The sequence below is a fragment of the Euleptes europaea genome, chromosome 1 (genome assembly GCF_029931775.1).
Source record: "Euleptes europaea isolate rEulEur1 chromosome 1, rEulEur1.hap1, whole genome shotgun sequence".
Classification (NCBI taxonomy): domain Eukaryota; kingdom Metazoa; phylum Chordata; class Lepidosauria; order Squamata; family Sphaerodactylidae; genus Euleptes; species Euleptes europaea.
The window spans coordinates 30,937,487-30,960,385 of record NC_079312.1 but is presented as its reverse complement, the minus strand read 5'-3'; the positions used below and the strand labels follow the sequence as shown (position 1 = coordinate 30,960,385).

General features: G+C 47.9%; 1 protein-coding gene across 2 annotated transcripts; it reads right to left on the bottom strand.

Annotated features, from left to right (window-relative positions):
- Positions 1-350: 350 nt before the first annotated feature.
- Positions 351-13,078, bottom strand: LOC130487571 (serine/threonine-protein kinase pim-3-like). Of its 2 annotated transcripts, none has more exons than XM_056861041.1 (6): positions 12,994-13,078; positions 6,999-7,099; positions 4,240-4,290; positions 3,483-3,849; positions 1,613-1,789; positions 351-514 (listed from the first exon to the last, which is right to left on the bottom strand). In XM_056861041.1, the coding sequence occupies exons 1-6, from the start codon at positions 13,076-13,078 to the stop codon at positions 351-353; spliced, it is 945 nt and encodes a 314-aa protein (XP_056717019.1). The 2 variants fall into 2 exon arrangements, with proteins under 2 accessions (XP_056717019.1, XP_056717025.1); XM_056861047.1 differs by lacking the exon at positions 12,994-13,078 and adding an exon at positions 7,548-7,629.
- Positions 13,079-22,899: the final 9,821 nt, after the last annotated feature.

The window sequence follows — 22,899 nt, the reverse complement described above, 5'->3', positions numbered from 1 at the left end:
GAGTGCAGGAGGGGGAAAAAAAAAAGCCAGACAGCCCTGAAAGCCTTTGGGCGCTGCTTGTTTGGTGCCAATCTTCCATGCCTCACCAGCAAACGGGATAGGCCGAGAGTCCTTGTGTAAACGGAGCAGTGCCCATTGGTCTGTTACATTACCATTGGAAAGGCTGTGAGACAGCCCCACTGTCTAGTTAGCGTGGGATTGCAGCCACTGACCTGGGTTTTCGTGAGGCGCCCCCCCTCCCCCAGTGGCAAGGCAGCCATTCAACAGTCAACCCGCCTCTTGCTGAAGGAGAGGAATTTTTGTCCACAGTCCGCCAAGCCACCCCCACCGCTGTCCAGAGGCCCCCACAGTCACAGGCTGGTGCCTGCTTTCGGGACTGTGGACTGCTGCTGCTGCGCTTTGCGCCCGCTGTGCTCCAGGGCGTTGAGGAGCCAGGGGTGCGCCAGGATCTGTTCCAGGGATGGCCGCTTCTCTGGGACCAGCGAGAGGCACCATTCAATCAAGTGACGGCATTCTGTCAAGAAGAAAGAGACAACCACCGTTTGTAAAGCGCTTTTACGGGCGGACAAAACGTTTTGACAAGAATCGCCTCAGCCAGTCTGAGAACGTAAACCACAACTAGGAGGTGACCCAGGATGCCCTCACAGAAGAGTAAGGCCTCCCAGACTATGGTGAGGCTCGTTCGCTTCAGTTAAGTAATGCAAGAAGAGTTCCTAGCCGAGAGTCACATTACTGAACTCATTTGTGAAGTAGGCCGCCCACACGGATGCCAGTGTCCTGTTGCATGTACTTAATGCCAGCAAGTGGCTGCAAATGCTTCCTTGTCCCCATCATAAAGCTCCGGCGTTAATTAACAAATTAAGACTTAAAAAAAAAAGTCTGGTGCATACACCAAAGGGCACCAAACAAAATATGTGCTCAGTTAAGAAGAGTTGGTTTTTATACCCTGCTTTTCTCAACCTTTAAGGAGTCTCAAAGAGGTTTACAATCGCCTTCCCCTCCCCACAACAGACACCTTGTGAGGTAAGTGGGGGGCAGAGAGAGTTCATAGAGAACTGTGACTAGCCCAAGGTCCACCCAGCGGCTTCATGCGTAGGAGTGGGGAAACCAACCTGGTCCTCCAGATTAGAGTCCACCGCTCATGTGGAAGAGTGGGGAATCAAACCCAGTCCACCACTCTTAACCACTACACCACGCTGGCTCTCTGGTTAACACTAATTCTGAAAGGGACCCAGGCCTGTTAGGATAATATCTTTCCTGGGTAAATTGCAGGAAGCCCACAGGGCATACATATGCCCTATAAGCATATGTACTCTGAGGCATCTTGACTTCTCTATTCTCCACTTGTGGCTTAATCTGATCTTCAGAATGGAAATTTTCCATCCCAGATCATATGGCTAATACCCTCAAGAACATTTTGGCCTATGATACTTTCAGCACCAGAGGCTGGCGTTGATCCTTCCACCCCTGCTCTTGGGCCACTGGATACCAGTCCAAAAAAAGGAAGAACTTGGAAAGAAGCAAAGTGCCTGTAAGAAGTCTGAAGCTACTTAAGATTGCTGACTACAACATCTGGCACAGGTCCTCGCATGGCCAAGAGCAACATCCTTACCTGCAGACACCCTGCAATGATAGTGGAGTTTCCCAAGAAGGATCTCTTCGTCTCGTTCAAAAGGGATGTCCCCACACACCATGTCATAGAGAAGTACGCCCAGCGACCACACAGTGGCGGGCAGGCCATGGTACCGGTGGTATTTTATCCATTCAGGAGGGCTGTACACACGGGTACCTACAGGAGCAGAGAAGAGCAGGTGAACCCATGTCTAAAGAGACTCCATCATGCTTTGGAACCAAAGCAACATTCCCTTAGACGTTTCCAGCCAACCATCAAAAGTCTTTGGTTGCACCTTCATCACCCAAAAGAATCAGTAACTACAGCACTAATTGCAAAACCAACATGATGAAATTGCTACATAAATAAACAGCAGTAACACACAACAGTGGAACTGGGGCACAGATTATGTCCAAAAGAGGTTAGGCATTCCACATTTTTGCGCCAGAATCTATGGCCTGAGTCTTACTGAGATGACAGCCTGCTGTTTGGGCTCCACTTCAGACTAGAGATAGCACCTACATGACTGAATGCCTCCAAAGGAACATAAAATTCCCCTGCACAAAGAAAACCAGAGTATCAGGGAGAAGGCTTTCACCTTTCTCCATGACGTGCTAGCTTTCTATCTGCAGAGATTTTTTTTGTAAGCAAGGGAGCAACAGAAGAAGAAGAGTTGGTTTTTTATATGCCAACTTTTTCAACAAAACTGGCTTACAATCACCTTCCCTTCCCCACAACAGACACCCTGTGAGGTAGGTGGGGCTGACAGAGTTCTAAGAACTGTGACTAGCCCAAGGCCACCCAGCTGGCTTCCTGTGCAGGAGTGGGGAATCAAACCTAGTTCTCCAGTTTAGAGTGCACCACTCCAAACCACTGCTCCTAACCACTACACCACGGCTCTGTCATGTGAGCCCCCTCCCAATTTCAGTCTCCAATGATACAGGCCAGGCACAGGATTACCAAGGCAGTGCCAACTAGACCCATGGTCTTTCAGGATGCAGCTTACAAAAAGCACTTCTTTTTTACACATTAGTCAAGTTACTAGTGCCACCACCTGCTTCTGTGTACAAACAGATCGGTTAACAGTTCCTAGTGCCAACTGGAATTTCTCCTCCACATGCACGGTAAAGAGTATGAGCAAAAACAGATGGCTCCAGTGTATCAAGGCATAGCTAACCCACATAAAGCAATCAAGCAAGCGCCCCTCCAGCAAGGACTCTCCAGTTAGGCTCCAAAAGGCCTTCCCTAAAAAACTAGCAATGTGAGTTTCCCACAGTTATAACAGCTCATTTCAGCCCTGAGCCTCGGAAGGGAGAAGGCCACAGATGAAGAGCAGAGACTTATGCCTTTGACGGGGAAGCAGATATTCTGCAGAAAACAAAGCCCACATCAGAAGACAAAGTTAATCCATAGGCCCATAAACACCACTGAGGAGTCACAGAGTCACTTGTTTTTATCTTCTAGGACAGAAAACGGGTTTTGCTTTCCTGACTGAACTAGTTGAGGCCTACACAGGAAAGGAGCCAGAAGGGCGTGAGACAGGTCATGGTCTACCATACCAACTGCCTGTGCTGGCCTTAAAGGGGGGTTCCATCCTTGCAAAGATTTGTGATCCTGGTCTGCTTCAAGGGGCTTGTCTTTGACCAGCCACTCAGTCAAAGTCATACATAGAGCAGGGGTGTCAAACTCAATTGTTACGAGGGCCAGATATGACATAAATGTCACTTGGTCAGGCTGGGCCATGCCTCACCAGCCCAGACTGAGCGTGGGGGGTGGGTGGCTGCCTTGGTTGGCCAGATAAGAGCTCTCAAGGGGCTGGATCTGGCCCTCGAGCCTTATGCTTGACACCCCTGACGTAGACCATACTCACCATCAAAGTCTGTATACGGAGAATCCCGAAGCAAGACGCCAGAGCCAAAGTCTATGAGCTTCAGTTCACCGTGCAGGAGGTCTACCAAGATGTTCTCATCCTTGATGTCCCGGTGCAATACGCCACATACGTGGCAATGGTGCACCGCGTCCACCACCTGCTTGAAATAACTGGCAGCCAAGGTTTCGGGGAGCGGGCCCCGGTCTGTGATGACATCAAAGAGGTCCTGATACACGAGGGGACGCTCCATGACAATGAAGTACGAGTCAGGTTCCTCAAACCAGTCCAGGAGGCGGATAATGCCTCGGCAACCGGTGGACGACACCTTCTTCAGGAGCAGGACTTCAAGCGGGACCAGGGTGCCATTCTGGAAATGGAACAGAGGTGAGACTCATATTAGACAGTCCATTCAAGGGAGCAGAGAAGAAGAGTTGGTTTTTATATGGTGACTTTCTCTACCACTTAAGGAAACCGGCTTACAATACCCTTCCCTTCCCCACAACAGACATCCTGTGAGGTAGGTGGGGCTGAGAGAGTGTGGCTAGCCCAAGGTCACCCAGCTGGCTTCATGTGGAGGAGTGGGGAAACCAACCCAGTTCACCAGATTAGCCTCCACCGCTCATGTGGAGGAGTGGGGAATCAAACCCGGTTCTCCAGATCACAGTCCACCACTCCAAACCACTACACCATGCTGGCTCCCAGAGAGGGGTCGCAACACCCTGAACGCAAGAAACAGAACAGAAGGGTTGAAGCTTACCATATGGTGAAACTGCAAGATTCGTTCCTTGGCAACGTACTTAATGGCCACCTGAAGGCGAGGGAAGAAAGCTATTTAAGAAGCTAGATCTACTGAACTCCAAGTGCAAGCCTGATTATTGCTATAGAACAGGATGGAAGAGCGGACGTTTCCTGCTCACCATAATTGACCTGGGAACTCAAGTCTAGTTTATTAAACGTCTGACCCTAAGGGTAATGTGTCCACTAGGGGGCCCAAACAAAGCGATATCTGGGCTCTGTTCCTTTTTCACTCTTATGCAACCCTTTTTCAAACACTAGGATGGATGCATACAGGGAGCTTACCAACCATGCAGGGTCTTCCCAATATGTGCTGTTACCTTATTGTGTGAACTTGGCAAACGGGCATAGAGCCTTAGTGTGCATGAACACAATATAGAAAAAGCAAAAAGATAACAAACCTCTACAAACACAGAAAAAAAGAGTGCACAAGTACTAGAGGTTTCACAGTTGAAAGTCGGGTGTATTGTGGAGATCCATTAGAAATATGACCCATATGACAGATAAATACTAAAACATATTGTAATGATCCAACATATTCTATCAAATGTCATGTTAATAAAACGTTCAGGGAGTGAAATACACCATAGTGTTCACACAGTTCAAAGAATATTAAAGCAATACAACTTGCAATGAAATATTCAAAGAACACCATGTATCCAAGGAATAAAAAATACAATTCACAAAAATGGCCATATAGTTACAATAATGGGGAAGGGCAATGGCTCAATGTTAGGGCATCTGCTTGGTGTGCAGAAGGTCCCAGGTTCAATTCCTGGCATTTCCAGTTGAAAGGAACAGATAGCTGATGTGAAAGACCTCGGCTGAGACCCTGGAGAGCCAGTCTGAGTAGACAATACTGACCTTGATGGACTGATGCCTAATTCACTGTAAGATAGCTTCATGTGTTCTATAACATTGGCACAACTAATTATACAGGGAATGGCAGCAGAATTCATTTCAATAACCTCTTCTGAAGAAACAAGATCCTTGTATTCTTTTGATATTGGACTTGAGTATGGTAAGAATTAATTTTGGATTTTTTTAGTCTAAAATATTATTCTAGTGGGTTACTCAAAATTGAATACTGTAGGCATAAATATTTGCCCATGTTCGATTATATGGCCACTAGTTTTGTTTGATGAGGCGATGGCATTTTTTTGTGATTGACATTGTTACTGCATGGTTATTTATTTTATTTCCTGGATATGTGAATCGTATTCTTTCAATATTCCACTGCAACATGTATTTCTTGTACATTCTGTGGACCATTATGGAGTATCTCACTCTTTGGATGTTTTATTGACTTAATATTTAGAGGTGATATATTGCTTTCTAACAATGTTTTAACATGTATGTACCATATTGGTAAAGGATTTCCACAATGCATCTATTTTTCATTTTTGAAATCTCTAGTACTTTTGTACTTTATTCTTCTATGCATGAACACAAAACTGGGGGAAATTAAGTGGTCCGTGCATAGCAGAGTTGTGTGAGCATGATAAACACTGCCGGTCAGTGACAGTACGCATTGGGAGAATCTACACACAGTGGATAAAAAGTATATTAAATGAGAATATTATTGAATTAAATGAAATAACCCATCAGTTTTATTATACAAAGATGATACAATCCTTTTTATCTACACCCACATGGTCCCATGATATCTTGATAGCTACACTAGAGAGAAATCATTAAAAGGACCCCCTAACCATAAGGCAGAAGGGGGGAGTGGCAACACAGGAAGCAATATTCCCCCCCCACACACACACACACCACAAAATTGTTCTCCCAAATGTTATGCAGAGCTATGAGTTCAGGACCTTTACAGGGCTTTGGATCCAGAAATTCCTCCGAATGCAGTTAGTTCTCTATTTGAGCGCACAAGGAGTCTCTAAATGCACATTGCCAGCTCTTCTTACAGCTGTTATAAGGGTGTGCATAAACAAAAGTTTCAAGCAGCAAGCAAGAGTCCAGGTTTGGGTTGATGGGTTTTCTTAAGGAATATTTTGATGACTCAGAAACAACAGTGGTAAAGACTCCTTTTAAAGGAACAAACTAGGTCATACCACAAACTGATATCCCTAAATGGGATAATATGAGACATGCTCCGTGACCCATCTGATCTCATTAATACAAGAGATATTTATCAAACGTTCAATTGGGTTGTTGTTAAGCACGCTATGTAACAATTAAGCGACTGGGAAACCCCACTGTGCCCGGTGGAAGCTGAGGGTTCAGCAAACACCTCATCTTTGGGGAAAGGTGAATTAACTGAAGGACAGGAGTCGATTTAAACAAACCTAGCCAGTGAGCAGAGAGAAGGAACAGTAAAAAACACACACATTGCAATTCAAAGTAAAGAAGGGGAGGGGCTGTGGCTCAGTGGTAGAGCCTCTGCTTGGCATGCAGAAGGTCCCAGCTTCAATCCCCAGCGTCTCCAGTTAAAGGGACTAGGTAAGTAGGTGATGCGAAAGACCCCTGCCTGAGACCCTGGAGTAGACAATATTGACTTTGATGGACCCAGGGTCTGGTTCAGTATAAGGCAGCTTCATGTGTTCATACCGGACAATGTATCACTCCATAACCGAGGCCTATTCCAATGCAGCCCGGGATCTTGCAGCGTTACTGCCTAGGCATAGACGGGGGTGCAAGCCCTCAGTGACCCCCGCCCTCCCCGCTCCCCCCCCCCTAAAAAGCCGCCGCCGCTCGCTCGCTCACCGGGAGGGAATCGCTGAGCCGCGTCCCCGCGTACACCGTGCCGAAGCCGCCGCTGCCGATCAAGGCTCCCAGGTGGTAGCGCGACTCCAAGCTCGCCTTCCCTGCAAGCGACAAAGAAAACACACCGGAGGGTCAGCGCAAATAAATAAATAAAAAGGTTCTCAATGGCAATAGTAGAAAAGGGCCAGAGTCCAGTAGCACCTTAAAGACTAACAAAAATATTTTCCGGTAGGGTAGGAGCTTTCGTGAACCACAGCTTACTTCTTCAGATACCTATCTGAAGAAGTGATCTGTGGCTCACGAAAGCTCATACCCTACCGGAAAATATTTTTGTTAGTCTTTAAGGTGCTACTGGACTCTGGCCCTTTTCTACTACTGCAGACAAACACGGCGACCCACTGTGAATTATCAATGGAAATAGTAAGTTTTTAGCCGCGCGCGGAGCGAAGCCCTCCCACCTCCAGGAGAGACGGGCTCCCTCCAACCCATCCCCTTCCATTCACAAAAGACGCCCACAAACAGCCAACACGCCCTCGTGCGTATCTATACCCAAGCGGCAAGGATCCTTCGGGGCCGCCCCCAGCTCCTGCGGCCCTCCGTGGCCAACGGGCTCCTGAGCCACAAGCATGGCCTGCAGGGGAAGCGACCGGATCGCCAGCAGCCGCCAGCCTGCAAACCGAGGCTGGGGGGAAATGATTGTTGCTGCTGGAAGCAGCAGCTGCCACCACGTGCGTCTTGAAATTCCTCCGCTTCGCAAAAATTCCAACTCCACGCCGACGCGGGCCAATCGGGAGGCGAGCCTCGGGACGCTGGCGAAAGGCCCAGCCAATCGGAGGCAGAGAGAAGAGTTCGCTCCCCCCCCCCGCCGGCAGGGCGGGGCTAAACCGCCAGGGGGACGGACGAACAGTCGTCGGGGCTCACGGGACAGGGCCAGCTCAAGAGAGGGCGGGTAGGCGGCGGTTCTTAACGAATCAGGAGCGCAGCGGCGGGTAACGGCAGCCAATCGAGAAGAGGCGCGCGAGAAGCGTTCTTCTGCGCTCCCTACCCCCCCCGCCCGCTTACCACGTGCGATCCGGCATCACCCAGATTCTTTAAAGTTAAGATTTAGGAAGGGGGCGGAGAGAGAGAGAGACGGACTTCTGCTTATTCCGTGCACTATTTTGGGTTCACCTAATTCTTTCCCTTCCGGTGGTTTCTTGTTGTTGTTGTTGCCGCTGCTGCTATTAAAGCCCTCGGTCTCTGCCCTTTTCCGCGAGATTGCTGACTTGCAAGCACCGGCAGCTGTAACGCGGGAGTCGAATGATTTACGGAAGGTGCATTTGTTGCTGACACTCAGGCGAACATGCCGAGGAGAGCCAGCCCAGCGCCTCACCATAATCAGCTCCCTTCCAATTGCATAACAACCTGCCACAGCTGGCCAACTGCCACCAGGCTTCGATATTGCAAAAGCAAACAGCAGCTAGGCATTATTTACCCCACCTTACGCTCAAGTTGCCGTCCCTTATCTACGCCTTGACTTGCATCGAAGGGTTTCCCCCATCACTTTGTCGGTACAACCGACATCTGGTGTATTTTGATAGGACATATTTATTGCGGGGTTTTTGGATTTTGTTGTGGCCCAATCCGCAACCTCTTTGTTTGTATTTAAAGGGTTGGCATTGCCCAATCAGAAGCTCCGGCGAGGGGCCGGACACCCCCTCCAAGCAATTAAGCGCCGCCATTCATTCAGGTATGCTATAAACGAAGACGGAAGCGGTAATTTTGAAAAGCCGCCCACATCATGCCTTTGTCCGGGTTGTTTTGTTTTCGCCCCGCGGTACTGGGAAGCAGTTGCCTTGAGCGGAAAAGCCTCCTGATTCCTCAAGCCAAGCGATGGAAACAAACAAGCGACTCCAAATTCCGAAGAAGCCCAAGCTATATCAACATAGAGATCCCAACTTCCTAAGCTGCCTGCTTTCTCTCTCTCTAGGATCCCTACCTATGTTGGTATTCGCTTCCATTTCAAACGCAGCCCGGGGGGAGCGAGTTTATACCATTGGACAAACCTGTTCTTATAGGGTTGCCAACCTCCAGGTAGTAGCTGGAGATCTCCTGCTATTACAACTGATCTCCAGCCGATAGAGATCAGTTCCCCTAGAAAAAATAGAAAAGGGCAAGAGTCCAGTAGCACCTTAAAGTCTAACAAATATATTTTCTGGTAGGGTATGAGAATATTTTCTACCAGAAAATATTTTTGTTAGTTTTTAAGGTGCTACTGGACTCTTGCCCTTTTCTACTACTGCAGGCAGACTAACACGGCGACCCACTGTGAATGATCTTCCTGGAAAAAATGGCATTGAAGTCCCGCCCCAAACCCCGCCGTCCTCAGGCTCCACCCCCCAAACCTCCCGCCGGTGGCAAAGAGGGACCTGGCAACCCTATGCTCCTAACTCCTCACCTGCATTACCCACACACAGCCTGCAATCCCGAATCTTCAAAGTGGGGCCACCGAAAGCAAGGCGGTCTGTTTGCTATGGAAATGGCCAGCAAGAAGCCGCGCGGGGAATGCAATGCAATGCAATGCAACGCGGCCAAAAACCGACGCCCCAGATCTCCATCTCCCCTGGACTCCCAATGGCCGCAACCACCTTTTCCCAGAAGAGCTCGTCTCAGTTTCACTTTCCCGCGCCGGAGCCTGAAAGCGATAAGCCCAATGGCCGTAAACTGCGTATCTATCGAAGCTCCCCAGCATTGCAAGGCATGCGCCCAAGACAGGGGGCTCCGGCCATAAAACGCCTTGATCAGCAGGCCGCCCACGTCATCGGGGCTGCGGGGGAGGGGGCGGCCCGGGGGAGGGCCTGGGCTGGGGGGGGGGTGGGGATGGGCGCCACATCAGACGCCGAGGGACAGGCTGTCTCCCCCGCCCCTGCAAGAAAACAGAGGGAATTGTTTGCTGTGCCCTGGGGAGGAGACACAGCGGTGCCGGGAAAGGGGGCAGCAGCGCCAACCACGGGAGGGGCCAGCCGCAAGGCCAAAGTGCCGGCCCGCCCGACCAGGGAGGATCCTAGCAAGAGAGGGTCGCCGCCGAAGGGAGGGAGGTGGGTTGAAAGGGGACGAGGTCACCCTCGCGGGGTTGTTGTGCCCCAGCAGCCACAACAGAAGGACGCCTGTGTAGCGCGGTTTTAAGAACATCAGAAAAGGCCCATGCTGGATCAGGCCCAGGCCCGTCGAGTCCGGCAGTCTGTTCGCACAGCGGCCAACCAGGGGCCTCTAGGAAGCCCCCAAACCAGACGACTGCGGCAGCACCATTCTAGAATAAGTGAATGGCCTCTGTACTTTTGCTCACGGTTACATCGTTACATTCCACCTTGTGCTTCTTTGCATCCTTGACCCTGCTGGGTTCTCCCCCCCCCTTCCCCCAGTCCTTTACATAAGATCCTTTACATAAAATATTGACAATTCACTGTTTGTAGCCACAAAAACCTTATGCTGGAATAAAATTTATGGTGCCACAAAGCACCATAAATGTGTTAATAAACAGAGGAATTTTTTTTTTGTATTGGTAGTGGGTTTTTTTTTTTTTAAGTAGTAAATGTAGCCAGGATTTTCAGTGAACTTTCTAAGTCAGTATCAAGGGCACTATACATATAGGTATTTAAACTCTATAAGCTTGCCCTGACCTGGATAGTCCAGGCTAGCCTGGTTTTGTCCGATCTTGGAAGCTAAGCAGGGTCAGCCCTGGTCAGTATTTGGATGGGAGACTATCAAGTCTCCCATCCAAGGATCACCAACCCAGAGGCAGCCAATGCCAGCGTCCCTTGCCTTGAAACCCTCAGGGGGTTGCCATAAGTCAACTTTGACTTGAATGACAATAAATAATCACAAGCATATAAAATAAGCTTCTGGAGGTTCCCTTATGGAAGTGGGATAGACTGAAGGAACACTACAGCATCAATAATTGAGCTACCAAACAAACAATTAAAATCTCATTCCTCCTATGAATTCCCTAGACAGATTTAGATGCAGCTCTCTTCACCTCAATGGGATGTCACCCACAGTGTGAGGAAAATTATACAGACCTATCTTACACGATTGTAAACACTCCTGTGTCTGTTTTTACTTTTTCTGTATTTCGTTAGCTGCCTTTGGTTCCCCCGCCTTCTTCTCCGCCCCTTCCAGTTTGATTATTCCTTCCTGTTTGATTATTGCTAGTGCGCCTCCCTGAATTTTAGAATGTGTACGGTTTTAAATTTTATAATTGCATTTTAAATTGGTTGTTTATTGACATTGGTAGCCATCCTGAGCCTGACTGTAGTCGGGAAAGGGCGGGATAGAAATCTAACAAAAGTAAATAAATAAATGATTGCAGAGGGTTTTCTTCTTGAATGGGGCTTTGAACATTCTGAAACCGGTGATAAATGGTTAGTAGCATTTGATGTAGGGCATTCTTCTTGAGTGAGAAGTCCTGGCAACAGGGGTGGGGGTTAAGAAAGTTTGACACAGGCAGTTGCTAGCGGGCATAGCACTGCCTGTCCATCCCAGTGGCCTATTTATTTATACAGCTGTTGGCACAAATGCTTCCCATTGCCAGTGGGAAGGAGGTTCAAGGCCAGGTACTGAGAGTACACAGTCACCCAGCTCCCCACCCCCACAAAATAATCTGTGTTCAGTTTAGTGGGTCCTTATGAGTCGTTAATTATTGAGTGCTTGAACTTGCTTGAACCCAGTTTAGAACCCTAACCTAGATTGAAAAGAGTCTTGCCAATTGCAAGTTTGGGCAGAGGATTTCATTGTAATAGGCCAGGAACTCCTGCAGAGCCGGTAGCTGCCCATAGAGGTCAGCACCGAGGCGCAACTCTCTTGATCTCTTTAAACTTTGCAACAAGGAATCTGTTGGAAAGATCACAGAGGCCGCAATTCCTAAATGTTGCCCGAGCGAGGTGTCCTCTGCAACCGTCAGGAAAATAGCAATAAGCATAAAATCACACCGGTTTAAGGCTTGGTTTGCGCGCTAACCCTTGTCTTTAGCAAAGCTGGTAAAGAGGGAATCGGTGATTATTATTTTTTTAAACGGATTCCCTACTAAATGTAAGGGCAAAAACGCACGGGAGGTTTTGCCTTGGATTTGCCGCTCTCTAAATGCATTTTCCCCAGCCAAATTCCCAAGAACTCAACAATAAGCCCCCGTGCAGAGTTTTGAGAATTCAGATGGGGAAAATGTGCATCTAGAGAGGGGCAAATCCAAGGCAAAACCTCCCGTGCGTTTTTGCCCTAAGACTCTCTTTTAAGGGGGGGAAACAGGTGGTCGCTCCACCGACCGCCACCACGGAAAAGAAACAACCAGTCTCTCTGTATGACCATTTGTGGCAATATTCTTCGCCTCTATGGTCCTCTACTGCAGGGTCACCAGCGCCGTCAGAAAAGGGGCTCTAGCCTCTGCGGACACAGGTACGCACCGAAATTGAACGGGCTACATATTTAGTTCGTCTCCCTAGGGGACCTTGGGAACTGTAGTCCAGGGAGAGGGCTGGAGAAGAAACGTTTCCCTACAGCAAGGTCCGTAGCACTTTCTGCAGACTACAAGTCCCAGGAGACTTCGGAGGAAGCCCTGACAGTTAAACTGATATAAAAATCAAGATGTGCCCTTTTACGGGTTCTCACAAGCTGCGGTTATCGGGATGGGAGCCATTCAATGGACAGCAGAAATCGAGGGCGATTGATTGGAAACTCCAGACAACACCCCTCCTGTAGTCCTTACTGATGGGGAGGGGAGAGAAAATCTAATAAATAAACGTAATAAAATAAAAGCAAGGATTGTAATAAAAGCAAGGATTTTTTTAAATTTCTTTTGCTTACTCTGGGCATGGAGTAGGGGGTCACTGGGGGAGTGGGGGGGAAGTTGTGAATTTCCTGCGTTGTGCAGGGGGTTGGACTAGATGACCCCTGAGGTCCCTCCCAGCTCCATGCCCTGCGTTCTGCGCTCCCCCTGGGCAAAGAAGTCCCCCGGGGCACTTACCCTGAGCCGGCTCATCTTTGGGGAAGCCGGGGCCGAGCACGCTGTGGTGGATCTTGGGAGGGAAAAGCACCTTCGCCGAGGTCATCTCCGCCGCTGCTTCGGCTCCAACTTTGCAATGCAGGGCGAGGACCGGCTCTGGATCCCCGAGGCTGCAACCCAAAGCCACGGGGTTGGGAAGTTGACACGGCCCCGCCCACCGAGGCCAGGCCACGCCCCGTGCTCTCTGCAGGCTTTTGGACCATGCCCCGTCCCTCTCGGCTTGGCCCGCGGTCTCAAGTTAGCTGCCTCCCTCCCTCCCTCCCTCTTTGCAATATAAAACGGCCCCGGCTCGTTGCTCTAGTTCAGTGACCTCTCTGGCCCGAGGAAGCGGATACTTCAAAAAGTGGCAGCCGGCCAGAGCCCTGAAGGACTTGGACTAAAAGCACTTGGGAGGGGGCACTCCGAAGATCATCAGAAAAGCCAGATCTGATCAAGTTTATTGTATAAGGCCATAGGCCGTTACAATCTAAAACAGTGGTCCGCAACCTTTTTTTGCTCCATTTCCCCCCTTTCACCATTGTCCAGAATATAATTCCCCCCTTCCCAAGATAGTCTAACTCAAAAAAATCAAACTACAGTTTTACAGATTGTATATAATCTACAGGACACCACACTTTGCTGAATAGTGGTCCCAATTCCCACCTCTGGAACGCTAAAATTCCCCCCCCCCGGGGGGGGAATTCCCCCTTGTTGAGAACCCATGATCTAAAACAATAAAACAAGTTAAAATATGCAAAACCAGAACCATTAAAAGAATATGGAAATTAAGAAATTGAAATACGCCCATTCGGCTCTATCCAACTTTACCACCTTTCGTGATTTGCTTCGCCCTGGTTTTCTTGGCCGCCAGGCCAAACAGTACCATTTTTTGGGAAATATAAGGGTCCGTATCTGATAACAAATAGATTAATCTGTCAGCATCAGATGATTATTGTGACGCTGAAAGAATGTTTGCCAGAAACTTGTTCCGGGGTTGTAAGAAAAGCCATGCTGGATCAGACCAAGGCCCATCAAGTCCAGCAGTCTGTTCACACAGTGGCCAACCAGGTGCCTCTAGGAAGTCCACAAACAAGACAACCGCAGCAGCATTATCCTGCCTATGCCCCACATCACATAATGTAATAGGCCTGCTCCTCTGATCCTGGAGATAATAGGTATGCATCATGACTAGTATCCATTTTGACCAGTAGCCATGAATAGCCCTCTCCTCCATGAACATGTCCACTCCCCTCTTAAAGCCTTCCAAGGTGGCAGCCATCGCCACATCCTGGGGCAGGGAGTTCCACAATGTAAATATGCGTTGTGTGAAGAAATACTTCCTTTTATCTGTTTTAAACCGCTCACCTTCCAGTTTCAACAGATGACCCCCACATTCTGGTATTACGAGAGAGGGACAAAAGTTTCTCCCTGTCCACTCTCTCCGTACTATGCATAATTTTATAGACCTCTATCATGTCTCCCCTTAACTTCCTTCTTTCCAAGCTAAACAGCCCTAAGCATTTTAACCGCTCCTCATAGGGCAGTTGCTCTAGTCCCCCTGATCATTTTGGTTGCTCTTTTCTGCACCTTCTGAAGCTCTGCAATATCCTTTTTTAGGTGTGGTGACCAGAACTGTGCACAGTATTCCAAGTGTGGATTAGCTATATCTCTGCTGGAGGACAAAAGGTTAGATTTCCGCACCTACTCCCCGCCGCCACTCTTCCACCGAAGGCATAGTGAGGACTCTCTTTCACCCTCAGGGTTGCGAAAATGGAAACCGAGTAACAATGATTCCAGATTAGTTAAGGAGGAGCATGAACTGTGTAAGAGGTCCCAGACAAAGGGAAACCACCACTGCCTTGTGATGGGAGGCCTACTTTCCCCCACTTATCTAAACACTGCAATCCTAAACAATTGCACCCTGCTAAACCCATTGACTTCCATGGTGTAAATAGCATTGCTCTATGAGAGTGCTTAAATGAGGGTAAGAAAAGCAAGAGTCCAGTAGCACCTTAAAGACTAACAAAATTTTGTCGAAGGTTTTCACGGTCAGAATTCATCAGTTCTTGTAGGCGATCCAGGCTGTGTGACCGTGGTCTTGGTATTTTCTTTCCTGATATTTCGCCAGCAGCTGTGGCAGGTATCTTCAGAGGAGTAACTCCTCTGAAGTTACTCCTCTGGAGTTACTCCTCTGAAGATGCCTGCCACAGCTGCTGGTGAAACATCAGGGAAAAAAATACCAAGACCACGGTCACACAGCCCGGATAAGCTACAAGAACTGATTAACAAAATTTCTGCCAGGGTATGAGTACCTAAATGTGTGTGCCTAAATCAACCCTGCCCATCACCCCCAGCCCAAGAGGCTCAGTCAATAAAATTACAGATCATAGAAAATAGAATGCTAAACATTAAAAGGATGTATGACTCTAGGTATGACGCTGGAGAGCCAACGTGGTGTAGTGGTTAACAGCGGTGGTTTGGAGTTGTGGACTCTAATCTGGAGAAACGGGTTGATTCCCCACTCCTCCACATGAGTGGCGGACGCTAATCTGCTGAACATGGTTGTTTTCCCCTCTCCTCCACATGAAGCCAGCTGGATGGTCTTGGGCTAGTCACAGCTCTCTTAGAGCTCTCTTAGCCTTATCTACCTCACAGGGTGTCTGTTGTGGGGAGGTGAATGGAAGGTGATTGTAAGCCAGTTTGATTCTTCCTTAAGTGGTAGAGAAAGTCGGCATATAAAAACCAACTCTTCTTCTTCTTCTTCTTCTTCGAATAACACTGCCTTTGACACGGTATATTTATTTATATCACCATAACTGTAATGGGTGCTTATATTTCTGAAAAGGCATTTTACACAAACATTTGCAAAATTTCTTTAATATAGTATAGTATTTATTCATTGATAGCAAGTAACAACATACATAGATTAGCATGGGGGCCCTATGCTTGTGGGGGCCCCAGGCAACTGCCCCGCATGCCCATGCATTAAGACGACCCTGCCACCCTGTGCCTTTCTTCAATGTTTGCTTGAGCTCATTCTTAAAGATAGTGTTAAATTAATCTTCCAGATTTCTGAGAACTGAGATAGGACGAAATCAGGGACATCCCTGGAGCGAATCTGAACACACAAAGCTGTGTTTTAGAGAGTCACATCATTGACCTGTCAAAGTCAGCACTATCTACTTTGACTAAACAGTGGCACCCCATGATCTCAGGTCTTCCACATCACCTACTACATGATTATTTTAACTGAAGATGCCCGGGATTGAACTTGGGACCTTCTGCATATGAAGCAGATGTTCTATCACTAGAATTCTATCTAGGCTGTTTTTATACATGACACCAAAAACACATTATGATTTTCCTACATTTGTGATGGGAATGTGATGTCTTCATGGGCTGGGATTGACATTCAGCCCTTGTGGGTCCTTAAATACGAACAAACGTATTACAGCGTGAGCTTGTGTGAGTCAGAGCTCACTTCATAACGTGCACATTTTGGCAGAGAGGTTTGTGCCGAAAGCTACAAACAACAGAAAGGCAACAAGGCAGCTATTTACCAAGAGCGAGGAGTCAAGAGAGGTGAAACCAGGGAAATCCCCAGAGTTTGTTCCCTTCTAGGCATTCCAGACCATAAGTAGGTTATGTAGGTAGATGCTCCAGAGCCACAGGAACCCAGTTTCCCAGGACAAGGTGTACCACATTCCACAGTAAAGCTCAGGTGAAAATAAGATCCGGTCAAATGAGTCAAGGATCCATTCAGAGTGGGTGTGGACCATTCCCAGCTGCCTATGGATTGGCAAAGCAGGATGAATTCGAACAGTGCGCACAAACCTACGAGGAGGAACAATTATTTTGTGAAGCAAACTAATCATCCCTAATCAATCCATGTCTGTTACTATCAAATCTGCGCATGAAATCCAAGTCAGCAATTTCTCCTGGAGTCTGACTCACTTTCAGCTTTTCCTGCTGAAGCCTGGCAATTCTGAAGAGGCCATCTAGTTTGGCTAGTGAAAGGGTTGCTCTGGAGGCAACCGGTGGACAATGACCCTGCAGACAATAATAATAATGTGCTTTACAAGGTTCACAGAAGTCATAAAAACATAAGAAAGGCCCTGCTGGATCAGACCAAGGCCCATCAAGTCCAGCAGTCTGTTCACACAAAGGCCAACCAGGTGCCTCTAGGAAGCCCCCAAACAAGACGACTGCAGCAGCACCATCCTGCCTGTGTTCCACAGCACCTAATATAATAGCCATGCTCCTCTGATCCTGGAGAGAATAGGTATGCATCATGACTACTATCTATTTTTACTAGTAGCCATGGATAGACCTCACCTAGAGTGTTGTGTTCGGTTTTGGGCACTACAATTTAAGAAGGATGTAGACAAACTGGAACATGTCCAGAGGAAGTCAACAAAGATGGTGAGGGGTCTGGAGACCAAGTCCTTTGAGGAAAGGTTGAAGGAGCTGGGTAAGTTTAGCCTGAAGAGAAGACTGAGAGGGGATATGATAACCATCTTCAAGTACTTGAAGGGCTGTCATATGGAGGGTGGTGCCGAGTTGTTTTCTGTTGCCCCAGAAGGTCGTACCAGAAAGTAAATCAAAAGAGTTTCCATCTAGACATTAGGAAGAATTTTCTAACAATTAGAGCAGTTCCTCAGTGGAACAGGCTTCCTCGAGAGGTGTTAAGTGCTCCTTCCCTGGAGGTTTTTAAGCAGAGACTAGATGGCCACCTGTCAGCAATGCTGATTCTATGACCTTAGGCAGTTCATGAGAGGGAGGGCACCTTGGCCATCTTCTTGGCATGGAGTAGGGGTCACTGGGTGTGTGTGGGGGAGGTAGTTGTGAATTTCCTGCATTGTGCAGGGGGTTGGACTAGATGACCCTGGTGGTCCCTTCCAATTTTAAGATTCTATGGATAGCTCTCTCCTCCATGAACATGTCCACTCCCCTCTTAATGCCTTCCAAGTTGGCAGCCATCCACATCCTGGGGCAGGGAGTTCCATAATTTAACTATTTAAGACAATGTGCATGAAATGCTCACAGGCAAAAATGGCACATTATCAGGGATCTACAGCCACTCCTGGCAGCTGATCCTTCCTCCTTACAAGCGTTGAGTGGCAACCCGCTCCTCGCTCTCTCACATGGAAACAACTACTCTCCAGCATCAATGAACCCCTCAGAAGTGCAGGAAGTAGGTCCCACAACAAACCACTGTATCAGCGCTGTCCTTGTATTCACCCAAGGGAAACTACCTCAGGACCCAATAACATTTTAAAAATACATCAAGGACTCATTCATTGGCACGTTCATTGATGTGATGTACGCTCTTGTGCCAGCAATGTCCTTCTGCCATTTACATGGGACAGACCAGACAGTCCCTATGCAAGCGGTGTTGCCAATAGCCCGGAGAAAAAGCATCCTGTCCTTTTAATAGAGGCTTGATGCATTTCTGTGCATTAAACTGCTATTAAAGGAACAGGACATTTCCCCCCCTCCAAGCTCTCGGCAACCCAATACGAAATACATGGGCATTAAACATGAAATTCTCAGAATTGTTGCATATTATTAATATTAAATATCGGACATTAAATATGAAACTCAGAAGTCATTAGGGGAGGTTTTCAACCTCACTAGATATCCCTGTGGTGCAGAGAGGTAAACTGCAGTAGTGCAGTCCAAGCTCTGCTCACAACCTGAGTTCGATCCCGACGGAAGTCGGTTTCAGGTAGCCGGCTCAAGGTTGACTCAGCCTTCCATCCTTCTGAGATCGGTAAAATGAGTACCCGGCTTGCTGGGGATAAAAGGAAGATGACTGGGGAAGGCACTGGCAAACCACCCGGTAAACAAAGTCTGCCTAGGAAACGTCGGGATGTGACATCACCCCCATGGGTCAGGAATGACCTGGTGCTTGCACAGGGGACCTTTACCTTTTTAGATACCTGTTTCTGCATAACAACCCTGGACTTCCAGAGTCTCCCATCCAAATGCTAATCAGGGCCAACCCGGCTTATCTGCGGGGATCTGACAAGATTGGTCTAGCCTGGGCCATCCAGATCAGGGCCTGAGTAGCTTCACACCCTTCTAAACCCACTGAGTTCAACTCCCTTTAGGATTGTGCTGTTGAAGATTTGCCTTACTTCATCAGAAAAGTCTGAAAGGGAGAAGCTGCTGAGTTGGGAGTCACATGCAGATTTGATACTATCAGACTTATGCTGAATGTAGCTCATTACCAAAGCTAATTGGTCCTCCTTTCAGGTTTATGTAGCTGATTCAGCTTAGTCATCCCACCTCGAATGCATCAGTAGTTGAGGAGGGTCCACACCCACTCTGAGCAGATTGCTGTTTTGATGGGATCTCCTTTTCACTTGAGCTCTGCAATGTAGGGTTGTAGGGTTGCCATCCTCCAGGTACTAGCTGGAGATCTATTACACCTGATCTCCAGCCGATAGAGATCAGTTCCCCTGGAGAAAATGGCCATTTTGGCAATTGGACTCTATGGCATTGAAGCCCCTTTCCCAAACCCCGCCCTCCTCAGGCTCTGCCCCAAAACCTCCCGCCGGTGGCAAAGAGGGACCTGGCAACCCTACAGCAATGGCATGGCACACTGCTTGTCCAAGGAAACTGGGCTTCCTGGCCTCTATTTGTGATAACTTCCCCCTCCTGGCCTTCTGCCACTTTCGGATCTAATATTGGGATGTCAGCCTCTGCCAGCTTAATGTAATGCTTTATGCATCTGAGGAAGTAAAGCGCTGGCTCGTGAAAGCTTAGGCTACATTAACAGGGGTTAGTCTTGAAAGTGCCACAAGACTTTTTGTTAGTTTGGCCACGGTGGACTAGCGTGGGTTCTCCTCTGGACTTTAACAAAAGGTGTTTCCATATGCTAACCTTAAACTGGCTTTGTTTGAAATGGGTTCCTTCCGCAAGGTAAATACAAAGCCTGCACCAACCGGAATGGTGCCTTTTCAGCTTTTTGTGCCAATTCTTTCCTGTATAGACTCCCTATTACTATGTATGGGTGTGAAAGCTGGACGTTGAAGAAAGCTGATAGGAAAAAAAGTAGATTCCTTTGAAATGTGATGTTGGAGGAGAGTGTTATGGATACCGTGGACTGCCAAAAAAACAAATCAGTGGGTTATAGATCAAATCAAACCTGAACTGACCCTAGAAGCTAAAATGACTACACTGAGGCTATCGTATTTTGGTCACGTCATGAGACGACAAGAGTCACTGGAAAATACAGTCATGCTAGGAAAAGTTGAGGGCAGCAGGAAAAGAGGAAGACCTCCTAACATGAGATGGATTGACTCAATAAAGGAAGCCATAGCCCTCAATTTGCAAGATCTGAACAAGGCTGTCAAAGATAGGACATTTTGGAGGACTTTGATTCATAGGGTCACTACGAGTTGGAAGCGACTTGACGGCACTTAATACACATGTGTGTGTATGTGTGTGTGTGTAAAGTGCTTTCAAGTTGCAGCCGACTTATGGCGACCCCTTTTTGGGGTTTCCATGGCAAGAGACTAACAGAGGTGGTTTGCCAGTGCCTTCCTCTGCACAGCAACCCTGGTATTCCTTGGTGGTCTCCCATCCAAATACTAACCAGGGCCAACCCTGCTTAGCTTCTGAGATCTGGCTAGCCTGGGCCATCCAGGTCATGGCACTTAATTATCAGATAGGCTCTCTGCCGGCCCCGGATATGTAACAAGATGGTTCCCCTCACGGACAAAATGGAGTTTTTGTGCACTCCGTTCCCCCCCGCCCCCGTTTGCACCTGGTCTCCTGCCCAAGATCTGCACCTCAATGGAGACCCGCCCGAGTAATCGCTGATCTGATACCGGGTCCCGCAAGACAATGCCGGGAGCCGGAAAGATCAGCCAGTTAACGCACGCGTTTATTTCTTGCATGCGTTGTCTGAAATCTTTACCGGTAGTTAACTTCTGTATTGTTTCTTTGTTTCTAAAACCTAATCAACCCCATTGTATTTACCCTATATATGTACCGATATTTCCCCATGACTGTATTCTAGCCTTAAGTTTCTATGATCTGCTGAACTCGCTGACTTTCTGAAATAAAACTTTTAACTCGCTGCACCGTCTGGAGAGAAGTCTTTATTACCAGGAACGCAACGTGCTGCTGAGACCTGACATTAATACACATAGACTGCCATAATTGGCAACACCAAAACTTCTTGTGTCTGATTGTTGTTACTATAGAAAAGGAAATGGAAGAGAAGCTCTTGTGAGGCAAATGAAGATTCTGGCCAATGCATGTTTCACATTTGCATTGCAAACAGAATGAAAACACCCCTTCAAGTAACTTATCTTCTATTGTCTAACCTACATTAAAAACATCCGAGACATGCATACACATATTGCAAAACCCACACACACAATCTCTCTTGTCTCGAAAACACCCTTCACCTTAACACAATTCATATTATATCACTGCATTACGATAGCCGCACTTAGCTTTCCACATGACAGAGTGTCGTATGTTGGTATGTTTAATTTCTAAAAGGGAAAATGCCTGCCCGGCTCTGGAGTCTGCCTAGAAGCCTGCCCCAGAAGTCGTTACGTGACATGTCAGATGTCCAGGGAACTGTTTATGGTTCATCACGATGAAGAAAAGATTCCCTGCCCATCTTAGTACTGTTTAACAATCCTCAGGACTGAGTCCTAACACTGAAAATGGCTGTCAGGCAGAGGCGTCCTGCTTTTGCTATTCATACTCCGCTTGCCTTCACAAGAGCCCTGCAAAGAAGGACAGCGAGCAACACGGGGGTTTGGCCCATGCCATTCAGCAAAAAGCCTTCTTCAGAGCCAGCGTGGTGTAGTGGTTAAGAGTGGCAGTTAGGTGGATGCTAATCTGGTGGACCAGGTTGGTTTCCCCACTTCTACAACATGAAGCCAGCTGGGTGACCTTGGGCTGGTCACAGTTCTCTTAGAGCTCTCTCAGCCCCAGCTACGTCACAGGGTGTCTGTTGTGGGGAGGGGAAGGTGATTGTAAGCTGATTTGATTCTTCCTTAAGTGGTAGAGAAAGCCGGCATATAACAAACAACTCTACTTCTTCTTCCGCGGAATTGTAGATGTCCCACCCAAAGCCCATGCTGAGGCATCTATCTCTTGCAGGCATAGTAAACCTTTCCATATTGGTTGGCGTTTGGGCGAGGAGGACTTTGTAAGGAGGGGGCCGTGGCTCAGTGGTGTAGCCTCTGCTTGGCATGAAGAAGGTCCCTGGTTCAATCCCCGCCATCTCCAGTTAAAGGGACTAGGCAAGTAGGTGATGTGAAAGACCTCTGCCCGAGACCCTGGAGAGCCACTGCTGAGTACACAATACTGACTTCGATGGACCCAGGGTCTGATTCAGGATAAGGCAGCTTCATGTGTTCATGTGAGCGGTGTGTGTTTTCAACCGATCCAGTTTTGTACGACTTCTACATTTACAGGAGCCTTTGAAAGCAACACGGCGACAGTTTATTCCCTCCCCCCATGACACACGCTGGTCTTCACAACGTGTGTGTGTGTAAAATCCTATCCAGCCACAGCCAACTTATGGCAACCTCATAGGGGTTTTCAAGGGAAGTGATTAAGCAGAGGCGGTTTGCCATTGGCTGCCTCTGCAGAGTCTTCTTTGGTGGCCTCCCATCTTAAGTACCAACCCTGCTTCTGAGATCTGACAAGATTGGGCAATACTATACTGTTCCCCATCCCGGTCTCCATAACAGATAATACAATATAGTTAATCATTAGCCTGGTGAATCAGCCCACTGAGGTAATACTCACCTAAAGGCCCTCTTGACACAAAAGTAGCCGGAGCTACTGTTTATCACATGGCAACGGCTGAGGGTTTTCTGGAGGAAACACGCTCCTGCCCCAAAGCAAACT